Source organism: Mesoplodon densirostris, chromosome 18 (assembly GCF_025265405.1).
Source record: "Mesoplodon densirostris isolate mMesDen1 chromosome 18, mMesDen1 primary haplotype, whole genome shotgun sequence".
NCBI lineage: Eukaryota > Metazoa > Chordata > Mammalia > Artiodactyla > Ziphiidae > Mesoplodon > Mesoplodon densirostris.
Window position 1 is genome coordinate 27019127 of NC_082678.1, and position 11445 is coordinate 27030571.

Below are 11445 nucleotides of genomic sequence, written 5' to 3' on the forward strand. Positions count from 1 at the left end.
TTCCAGCCTTCGTTCCTGGGAAATCAGACCCTGGGGAGGTCTGTGGGATTCGGACACGCAGACCCGGGCCCACAGTAGAGCTAAGCCAGGCTGGAAGAGCTAGGAGAGCCACGGGGGAAGTGACCCCGGACTCCGGCCTGTGTCTGTCGGTGCACGTGGGGTGTGTTTATGACCACAAGGCTCTGCGAAATGACTAATACATAAAATGGCAATTAAAGCTCTTTGGTCCCGTAATTTTGCACCTCAAATCAAAGAATCGCATTGTTCACAAAATTACGATTTATTTTCTTTGAGACTTAATTTGCTATTCTGAGGATGTTTTAAGGGGCTGACCAGAAACCTACAGTCGTGTAAGATGGGAAGGGGACAGTTTTAGATGTTATTTTTTCAAGCACCCCACTCGGTTTTTTTTCCTTGGTGAAAGGGAGAGGAAGAAACATACATCTACTGCGTACGGCATGTCAGGTGGAAACCACATATGGAATGTCAGGCGGAAACCACGTACTGCCCTGTGCCTTTTAGAAGCAAATATTCTACTGGGGACGGCAATCACAATGGAGATCTCAGAGCCTTGTGCCCTGAAGACATCAACCGAGGGGAGGTAGCGCCCAACCCCGGCTTGGTTGGCGTGTGCGTGTGGCAGAGGCACAGCCTGGGCGACCACCCCTCCTCCGGCACTACTTGGCCAGGAGAGAGTGGTCATGTGCGCATGCGCACCCCTGCACACCACACCGCCCCCCAAGCAACTGCCATGGCCAAAGCAGAGGTGACTAGTGTGACATCTGCATCCAGGCTGGGATCCAGGTTTGCTCTGGAGGTTGCCCTTCTGTGGAGGCACCTCAGAGGAGCAGAGGGAAGAGACACCGGTTCCTGGGACGCCTGGTCCTACACTCCCAGGTGGGATTCCCAGCTCGCCTACCCTCCCCCCCCGCCACTTCCTTGCTCTATATGTAGGTCGTTCCTTCGCTTCTTGGCTTACTAGAAACCAAATTCTTCCGACTGAAGATATGGTTGACCTTATTTACAAAACAGAAATAGAGTCACAGGTGTAGAAAACAAACTTATGATTATGGCGGGGGGCAAGGGAGGGGAGGGATAAATTGGGAGATTGGGATTGACATATACACACTACTATATATAAAATAGATAACTAATAAGGACCTGCTGTAGAGCACAGGGGACTCTACTCAGTACCCTGTAATGGCCTATATGGGCAAAGAATCTAAAAAAAGAGTGGATATATGTATATGTATAATTGATTCACGTTGCTGTACAGCAGAAACTAACAAAACATTGTAAACCAACTCTTCCAATTAAAAAAAAATATCTACTTGAGGCCTGAACGATGGTAAAGAGACTCGTGCCAATAGCCTACAAACACTAGTGTACGCTGAGCTGCTAACGTCTCTTCACCTCACCTTTGCTGTGCCGCCAGGGCTGTGATCCTTCTGCTACTGTAACATCAGCCGTTTTCTTCACTAAAGCAGGAAAACCTACTGCCTAACAGTCGGTTCCCCCAAGGGGAGGAAGCTGTTCTCCTGCTGCAGATGAACTTTGGGGCTGCTAGAGCAGTTCTGTGAGACTCAGCTGAGAAGCTGAAGCAGGAAGGAAGGTGATGGCAGTTGCCCAAGAAGCTTCAGGATCTACTCAACGTAGGTGGAGAACTCCATGTATCTACTGCAGCCTTGGCTCAGAGGCCCAGAAAGAGCCAGGAAGGCTGCTGAGGTCCTCAGATACCCTGCTTGCTTTGATATTCCATCAAGAAGACGACCTTTCCCCAAAGCCACACCCTTGAGCAGTGCCACCAAGTCACACCAGTGCCCCTTTCTGTACCCTTCAGAGAATACCCGGGAAAGAAATATAATAAAAGGGAGCAAAAGACCAGGTCTTTTACCATCTTCTTGTGTGGGTGATCCGTCCTCTTCTTCTAGAACATCATTCCCCTAGGACAGAAGGAAGGCACTGTGAGTCCATAAAGCAGTGAAATGAGTCTACTGATTGTCAGAAGACAGAACTAATCACCCTCATGGTATCCATACATTTCCTGTCCGTGTGAGATGGCTGGGAGGCCCAGCAGAGGCAGATTTTGCTTGGCGAGGCAGGATCGGCCCGTAGGGACCAGGTCTGAGACACATTACAGGGGGACCAGGTCTGAGGCACCTTACAGAGGGACCCTGGGACTGTCAGGAATAGCCTTGGTAATAGTTTAGCTCACACTGTTTCTCTCAGGTGGAAATCAAAGTTGCCAAATGAAAAAGCAAACCGTGAGATCATAAAACTTTCAGAAACCCTTTAGGATCCCCAATCCCATCCAGATACTCCTTTGAGAACATCTGGCTCAAGAGAAAGTTGTAGAGTCCCCACTGGGAGCTGGGCATTCCATATACCTCAGGCACACCTCCGTCAGAGCACTTCTCACGCTGAGTTATAACTCTGATTCCTCCATCAGATGGAGCTCCGGAATGGATGGGATGGGTGGATTGGGGGTGTGGGCAGGCAAAAGCCATGTCACTCGGTCTTTGTGTCCCCCAGTGCCAGGAAGATGTGAGATGCCTGTGCCAGGTAAATACTAAGTGAATTGGAGGACAAACGCCCTCTCAAGGGTCTGGCCTGGAAGACTTCCCTCTGGAACTCACCCCACGCCTATTACGCTGAGACCAGCGCCCTCTGCTAACCGGACAGTCCCTCTGCTCTGCACCCTGCCTCTAACAGATCCAAGTGCACCACCTTGGAAGGCTTCTTCCAGAAGAGCCCCCATCCTATTTGCATCCTGTGCCAGCGCCGGCAGTCCCTCTGACCGGGGAGGGGCACCAGCGTCCACCTTGCTCTTACCTCTGCATCCTGCTCTTCGGCGGTGGCGACGAGGCCCGCAAAGTTGCAGTCTGGAGACGCCGCTGGCGTCACCTGCAAAGGAGCAACAAAAGTCAAGGTGCAGATGCCACCGGCTCTCCTACCCAGCTCGCCTGGCAGCAAACCCAAACCAAGTCCTCAGGACAGAAGTGGTGCCACATGGAAGATCACATCTGAGGGAGTCTTTGATTCAACAACCCGGTACCGTGTTTTCCAGGGCTCCCCTCCCGAGCACTGGGGGGCTTTGCCGATCTCCCTGGCAGGCCCTGGACTGAGCTCCTTGGGACTCGAGTACAGAGCAGAGCAGAGCGGCGAGGGCGATCCCATGCTCCTCTCTTACGTCTCCTTCTTCTGAGGGCGTCCTGCTGGCGGCCCGGGGGCAGGGGAGAGCCTCCCCGTCCTCTTCCATGCCAGGGGCGATGTAGGAGCCGGACATGGAGGAGACGGTGTCGGTGCTGATCTGGGAGGACACCATGGACATGACCTTCCTTCTTCAAGTCTGGGTCCCCAGTATGTTGAGGGGGGCAGAGGCGGGGAGAAGAGTGTTTCCTGCCCTCAGCTCAGCTCTTCAGGAGGCCTGGCGCATTTGCTTCAGGCCAGCATGGAATCCCATCCCGGGGGCCTTGCCGTCACTGGAGCTGGGGGTGGCCTGTCCCGTGGGCAGACGGCGAGGGTCCCCAAACACTGAGTTCCTGAACATTGCCCCTCATCCCTTTCCTGGCTGGCGATACATGGGGGAGGGAGGATAGGGAAGAGGTGGAAAGTGAGGAGACAGAAAGCTGGCTTCTTGCTTCGGGAAGGGACTGTACCACACCTGAGGCTGAAGTGGCTGAAGGGCTTCTCACCTCAAAAGTGGAGATCAAAGGAAATGCGAAACCTGCCCAGAGAGCTTGAGTCATGGGCTCAAAGCCACACAGGGCAAAAGAGAAAGGACAACTCAGTGCAACATGGGGTCCTGGATTGGGATGCTGGAATGGAGAGGAGCATTACTGGGGTGATCTGCAAGATGTGAAGGGGGTCTGCGGTTACATGGGATTACCAGGTCAGTGTTCATTTCCTGATTGTGATGGTGGTACTGGGATTATGGAGGCGTGTCCTTGTTCTAAGGAAACACACACTAAAGTATCTAGTGCTAATGGGGCAGCCTGTCTGCAACTTACTGTTAAGGGCGCCAAATATATATTGACTGGGATTACATTGAATCTCTAAATAAATACGGAGTCACTGAACGTTTTTTGAAAAAGCCACCCAGCCAAGGGCCGGGGCAGGGATGAATAGGAGGGACAGGATCCACTCACGCTTCCCGCCCCCTCCACCGCCAACCCCCAAACGCTGCCTGCTGAAAGGGTGTGTGAAGCCCTGTGTTCTGGCCGCTTCGGAGCCCCCTCTTAGCTTTGGCTGCTCGTTGGCAGCATCCATGGACCCTTAAAAGTGCCAGTGTTTGGGTCCCAGCCCCAGAGACGCTAGTGCCAAGCATAGGGATTTCCAGGAGCTCCTGGGGATTCTTCCTGGCAGCCAGAAGCTTCTTCAGCCTTTCCTTACCTGGCAGGCAGTTCTGCCAGCCCCTGACCTTGCCCCTCTTCCCCCAGCATGGGCCCAGGCAGAGGGTGAGGAGGGGGGACAGTGACCGGCCCCACCTGTCAATCCAGGGTGTACCCCTTTTGGCGGGGGCTGGAGGCTGAGCCTGGGGACCAGTGGAGAGGCTGGAGCCCCCATGTTCCCCCAGTGCTGGGGAGCGTGGGGAGGAAGGCCGGAGGGTGGTGGGGAGAGGGAGGGAGTCGTTGCTTAGGGGGTGAAGGGAGTCTCAGAGGGAGGTTGGGGCAGCCTCCTCAGCAAGCGGTGGGAAGGGGATGGGCTGCCTCCTGAGCTCTGTAAGGCCCCAACCTGGCTGGCCCTGCAGTGGGCGCACCCTTCTGAAATATTTGGAATAATTAGCAAGGGAAAGCAGCAAGTTGGCGGGGGAATGCCAGGGTGCTCTGGAGCCAGCCTCCAGTGCAAGGAAAGAAAGGGGCTTCAGGAGAAAGGGGCCCGTGGAGGATGGGCAGGATTGTGTAGGACAGTGCCCGTTTGTGTGTGTGTGTGTGTGTGTGTGTGTGTGTGTGTGTCTGTGCGCACGTGCACGTGAGTGCTGGGGGAAGGGGCTGTGCACCACAAGGACGTGCTGGCGGGGCCAGGTGCGGGCTCGGGGGAGAGATGGGTTCCCGGCAAAGCTGGGGTGAGGGGGTTGAAAGGTGCCTGCTGAGTGTCACATATTTGCTGTGCCTCAGTTTCCCCATCAGAACTCTGGTACGTTGATTCCGCACAGGCTGGAGCTGTAGGGTCTAGGCACCCTGTCTTCCGTCTGCCCTGATGGCCTCCCTCAGCCCCAACCTGCATTGGAGGGAAGGCCCTGGGCGGGGTGAATGAACCCCAGGGTGGCAAGTGGGGCCCCAGGGGCTGGGGCCCTCTGACCTCACACCCTGTCCCTTCAGGAAGGGACCAAGGGAGGGAGGAGCTGGAGACAGGCCCAGGCGAGGACCGCAGGTGAGTCTGGGCAGGCCCTCAACTTGGGCGAGGTGGGGAACGTGAGCCGAGCCCTGGGCAAGAACGGCCTTTGTGAGTGAGTCCCCAGGGCCAGGGAGGGGGCTGGGCCTCCTTTGCCGCCTGCTCCTCGGGGCTGTGGGTACAGTCTCCCCATTGCACATATAGAGGTGCCGAGGCCCTGGCTGCAGGGGACCCCCGAGGGCCGCCTCTCACCCCCTTTCTCTCTGGGCACCCAGAGATCATGAGGAGTGCATCAGGGGACACTCTGCAGGCCTTTGGTGCCCCCCATCTTCCTCCCAGCCATTCCCCCTTGGGCCGTGGCCTCCCCAAAACTGGCCCATGCTTTTCCCCAGAGAAAGTTGCAAGCAGGTCCATTTTGAGACTTTTTAAAACTTTATTTTTAAAAATGTTTTTATTGTAAATAACTTTCTATGAAAAAGGTTAAAATGCCCGACGGGTTAGGAGAGTGGATGTGGGATGCAGGCCAGGGCGTTTATGGTGGAGCAAGACACTCCCCTGCAGGAGTGCAAGCAAGGGCACGGGGCCATCCCCCCATTCCTGGTCCCAGTGGTTCTAGCAAGCACTGCGTCCCTCCCAGTTAAGCCTCAGCTATAGCTACACTCACTACATTAGTCTGTCTGTGCCCTTTCCCTCTGCAGCTTGGCTGCCCCAGCCCCTAACCCCCAGATCCCCATCTCCCCGCTGCTCTCAGCCTCAAGTTGGGCTCAAAGATTAGGGACACATACCCTCTGCCCCACCTCTAGGGATGAAGCCAGAAGATCCCAGAGGCCTTAGAAAATCTCCTGGTTCCACCCGGCACCCCGGCCTCCTTTCTGTCTCCTCTCTCTTCCCCCCTCCGCCTAGCTCCTCCTCACAGACTGCCGGGAGAGGCCTCTTGGGTGTTAATTTGCAGTCACCTAATCAGCATGTGTTGTACCTGGGAACTTGCTCTGGATAGAGACCTGGGGAGGAGAGCAGGAGAGAGAGAAGCTTCAGAAGCTAAGGTGTTCGGGGCGGGCCCCGTACTGATGTTTCCAGCTTGGCCAGGGCCCCTCCAAGCCGCAGCTCTCATAGTGCAGGGCCCTTAGCGTGTCTCTGGGGCAGGGAAGAAGTGGATCCATGAAACACTGTGTGTATGGGGGGCTGGGGAGCGGAGGCAGCAATTTTGGTCCTGGGCCCCAATTCTCAGCCTGCTGGACTAGAATCTGAGGATGGCCTGGGCTGGGGGCCGTGTGGCCTGGTGGGGTGACCTGGCCCAGCCCCTGCCTGGGCGGTAGGGTGTCCATGGGCCTGCACTGGCGGGGAGGGGGGCAGTCTGGGCCCAGACTTCGGTGCTGTCTGGAGGTGGGGCAGGGCCTGGCTTCTTACAAGAAGGCGCCCAGGCTGGCCCAGTCATGCAGGTCAGAGGCCAGTGTGGCATCCCCGGCCTCAAAGAGGGGCTCGGGGGGCAGGGAGCTACGGGTGCTCTCGTCCCAGGGGTGCTCCAGGAAGGATGTGGCCAGGAAGGTCTCATCGAAGTCCAGGCTGTCGGTAGCCTGCTCCACTGGAGGCCCCCAGGTAACAGGGCAGTCGATGTGGTGGCCATGGATGGTGAGGTCCACGTCCCCGTGGGAGGCAGGGCTCAGCGGCGGGATCAGCTCCGAGGTCTCCAGCGTGCCCAGCTCCCCGTCCAGCGTGCCAGCGTCCAAGATGGCCTCCCAGTCAAAGTTGCCCTTGAGGGGTTCCAGCTCACCCTGCTCCTCCGGGGTCAGCAGCAGGGGGCTGGAGGGCCGCGGGACCTTGGCCTCCTGCTTGGGCAGCGGCTGTTGACGCTTACGCCCCAGCCTGCCCTCGCCTGCACCCCAGCCCGCCTCCCCAGTGGCCTCCTCGAACTCCCGCAGCAGCTGCTGGGCCTCGGTGCTCACGGTCAGTGACCCGGCCCATGGGGCGGCGCTGGGCTCTGGCGCGGCCTGGCGGGCAAAGGCCGGGTGGATGTGGACTGGGGGCAGCCGCCGCTTCTTCAAGGCCCCACTCAGCAGCCGCTCGGCGTACTGGGGGTCGATGCGCCAGAAGCCCCCCTTGCCTGGCTCGTCTTTCTCCCGGGGCATCTTGATGAAGCCCTTCTTCAGGGACAGGTTGTGGCGGATGGAGTTCTGGACACAGGGAGATAGGAGAGAAGGAAGACAGCTGGGAGAGTGGGTGGGGTCAGTGATGGGGGGCTCCTAGCGCCACTGCCAGTCCCACCGCCACCTTCTCTCCGATGGGGGCAGGGGAGACAGAGGCGCTGCTCCGAGCGGGAGGCTCTGGGACACCAGCCACGGGGCACCAGGAGCTGGGAGTGCTGTCGGGGGCTTTTGTTCCCTTTTGCCAGGATATCTGCCTGCTCAGTCATCCGAGCCCTGAGCCGCAGGGTGGCTCTCAGTGCCAGCCTGTCCTGCCCTCCCTCCCTTACCCCGCTGCTTGCGGCCTCTGCTCAAAGGCCTTGGCTCCCCCAGGTCCTGGACGGCCATCTCCCTCTGCCTGGGCCTGGCTGGCCTTCTCTGTTTGTGAAATGAGTGAGTGGGTGTGAGGGGGTGTGTGTGGCGGGGGGGATGAAGTGTGGGAGGATCTGATGACTTTCCTTGTTTCTAGAGCCGGCTGCTGGCCTGGGCCCTCACCCACCATGTCCCCCTCCTCCCACCCCAGGCTCTGAGGCCTCAGTTGATTATTACCCAGCCAAGAGCATAGCGCTCATTCCTGGGGCCTCTCAGGCTTGGGGTGGGGTGGGGGGTGGTGGAGGGTCTCTGCTTTCTCTCCAAGGTTACAAATGGTACCTGCCCCAGGGTCAGGGCCCAAGCAAACGTGGAATAGGTGTGATCACAGGAACTCTGATCCTGTGACCTGTGCCACAGGGAAGGATCTGTGCATCCTCAGGGTCTCTGTCCCCAAGTAGCCCCTCATCCTGATGGTCGAAGAGGCTCAGGGCAGTGTGTGCCCAGCCTGAATCACCATCCTGCCTTGTTCACGCCTGGGTGCACAGTCCAAACCACGCTGGGGCACAGGGGTCTGGGGCCTGGTGGGTGGGGCCGGCAGGTGAGTAGTGCCCCCTGGCAAGACTGGGAGATTTACATGGTGGTCTGGGCCCCTTGGCTGCTCTGTGCCAGGTTCCGGAGACTTGGAACATGAAGCCAGTGTGGGAGGAAAGAGCCCCTGTGGAAAGCACGTGGCTGAGGTAATTGTCCCCCCAGGGAGGTTGATGAGAAGAGGGGGAGGAGTGTAGGCAGGAAACTAGGGAGGGCTTGGGGTGGGGGCTGGCACGGCAGCTTTCGGAAGGCCCCGGAGCCCTTCCACTGGGACACAGATGGCCTTCACACCCTGCAGCACGCCCCTCTCCCCTCCCAGAGCCCCTCCAGCCAACTGAAAGCAGGCGGGATGCAGAGCCTGGCAGGAACGATGCTCTGCCTCCAGTCAGGCCCTGACAAACTGACCTTGAGGAGGGTAGTGTCGAGGAATTCCAGGACTTGGGACAAAAATGTGTCCCTCAGTCCATCAACCTACCCTGGGGGGCTGTGTCCACGCATAGTTCAGCCCTGGTCTTTGGGCTGAGCCTGCCGGATGAGTGACAAGTTCTTTCCACTTGAACCTCTAGGTCGGCACCCCTACAGCCCTCTGAACATCCTCCCTCCTCCGTCTCTGAAGTCAAAGGGGCAGCAGTCCAAGCACTGGGCTCCCTTGAGGTCCTTCCTGGACGGCCTTCCTCTCTCGGGGCCCTGGCCGTACCGCGCCTACTTGGCCTGCGGATCTGGGATGTGAGTCCAGTCCGCGCGGGCATGGGGAGGGAGGGAGGGAGTGCCTCCCTACCTGCCAGGTGGGATCAGCGTGGCGGAAGTAACAGAAACTGTCCGTGATCCACTTGTAGATGGCCGACAGGGTGATCTTGGTGGCCTTGCTGGCCTGCATGGCCATGCAGATGAGCGTGGCATACGAGTAGGGCGGCTTCACATGCGGGTTGGTGGCGTAGTCCACGTCGTTGGGAGGCGAGGCCTGCAGCCCCGAGGGGGCGCTCCGTGGCGTGCACAAGGACGTGGGCTTGCCGGGTGTGTGCGGCTGCCCCAGGCAGGCGGGGTCCGCCGCCAGGGGAGACCCCGGCTCGGCCGAGCCTGACAGCTCGTGGTAGCCGTGGGGGTCGGTGTCCGCCGAAGGCAGGGCGGGGACCTCGGCGTTGAGAAAGGAGAAGTCCTGCAGCCACTGCAGGCTGGTCAGGCTGTCATTCAGGGCGTTGGACTCCTCCAGGCCGCCTTCCGGTCCGGCCTCCTCCGCTGCCCCTGCTCCCGAGACGCGTAGCCAGCTCTCCGCCATATCTGCGGGGACTCTCCGAGGGGGCTGTCAACATCCACGAGCCGAGCCGAGGGTGGCCGCCGAGCTCTCCGGCCCGCTGACTCCCGCCGCTTCAGTTACGCAGCCTCCCGGAAGCGGGCTTCCATCCCGCGATCCGGGGGTAGCCTCCTCCAAACGGAGTGTGGTGCCTGCGGGGACCAGAGCGGGAACTGAGCCCTCTTTCCCCACCCCCGAGGGGAGAGTGTGGGCGAGGGGGGAGGCTCTTACTAAAATCCTTCCTGCAGCTGGGGAGGATCTTTTACTGCCGAGGTCTGGGAAACAGAAGGTGTGCCCGGGGGTCCGACCCACAGGGGGTTCGCCTCGCTCTTTTCCTCTTGGATCTTTTAGAGGAGACTTAATTAGCCAAACGAGGGAAGAGTGTAGGGGCATGCGAGGCCACCCCTTTCTCCCTCAAAGCGGGGAATTAACCCCCCTCTCTCCGTCCACAACCAATGGAAATGGGGCGAGAGAGTCCAGGAGGGCAGTACGACGGGTCGGGGGGCGGGGGAGGTCGTCTGATCTTTGAAAAGGGATATTAGGATGGGGATCAAGGGGAAGGAAGGAAACAATACAGAGAGTTATAAGGGGGTGGGAAGTGAGTGTCCCCCAAACGCCTCTGATGTCAGTCCCCGGGCCCACCACTTCCGTCGGGGACGGATGGGAGAGCGGGCTGGTACTGACGCCCTCCCTTCCCACGGCCTGCAGCCCTCCCCGTCCCTTACCTGGCTCAGAGCGCAGCCCGGGCCAAAGGAAGGTTCTCAAAGAAATTCCTCCCACCGCCCACCCTCACCGCGGCTCTCTGCTCCCAGCTCGAGGGCCCAGCCAGCAATCCTCGTCGCCACTCACGCCCAACGGCGCCTCTCTGAAAGCCAGCGGCCGGGGACCGGCACTCAGTAGCCGCTCGCAAGGCGTCTCCTGCTGCCGTGGCGACGCCCCGCCCATATAAACAGCTTCCGCTTCTGCCATTGGCCAGGGCATCTCCAAAGAGACCGCGCGCTCTTAACCGCTCTCTCACGCGGTAACTCTCTTCCAGCTCCCTCCTGCTGCCCTCTCCCGCGCGCGACCCAGCCCCCTACCCGCCACCGCGTCCCGGCTCCGCGCATTCCTGCCCGAGGGCCCCGCGCAGGGCTCGGAGAGGCGCGCGGCTTGGCGCTCCCGCAGAGGCCCCGGGGCCCTCGGCGAGCAGTTCGCCGCGGGAACCGTCCTCCGCCCCACCCCCTTCCCATCTGGGCTGCTCAGAGGTGGCGACGGCTCCTGGGACGCAGCCCGTGGCGTGGGGGCCAGGGCTGGGTGCATGCTTGGGGCTTTCCTTTCCTCTCCTCTGGGCTGCGAGTGGCACTTGCTCACGTTTCTGCGGCCTGTCCCGGTCTCCCGACCGAGTGTCGTCTTGGTGCCCGCAAGCAGGTCTGACTCTCTGATGCCACCTGCCGCTCAGGTCCGCAGAAACCGCAGCCCCGGTCGCAGGCACCCCAAGGCGGCTAGGGTATTCCAGTGTTTCCCGGTAAGCGCTCCCTCCCCGCCCCGTCCTCAGCAAGATTCCCAGAAGCTGACATTCCAGAGGCTTCTTCGCAAGTGCTCTCCCTCCTTTCCAGATAGCCGAGGAAACAGAGCCGCTGGGTGAAACCCAGGAAAGCCGTGGACTTGCCAAATTCTTTGACTGGGGTCATTTGCCCCATTAATTTCACCAGCCTTTAAGTGACGGACTAACGGTGGACTGTGGTCCTTCCTCCTCCCCTC

The 11445-nt window shown here is 59.5% G+C and overlaps 1 protein-coding gene across 1 annotated transcript; it reads right to left on the reverse strand.

Moving 5' to 3' along the window:
- Window positions 1–6737: 6737 nt before the first annotated feature.
- Window positions 6738–9690, reverse strand: LOC132478845 (forkhead box protein J1-like). The gene is made up of 2 exons (XM_060082292.1): window positions 9193–9690; window positions 6738–7505 (listed from the first exon to the last, which is right to left on the reverse strand). The coding sequence occupies exons 1-2, from the start codon at window positions 9688–9690 to the stop codon at window positions 6738–6740; spliced, it is 1266 nt and encodes a 421-aa protein (XP_059938275.1).
- Window positions 9691–11445: the final 1755 nt, after the last annotated feature.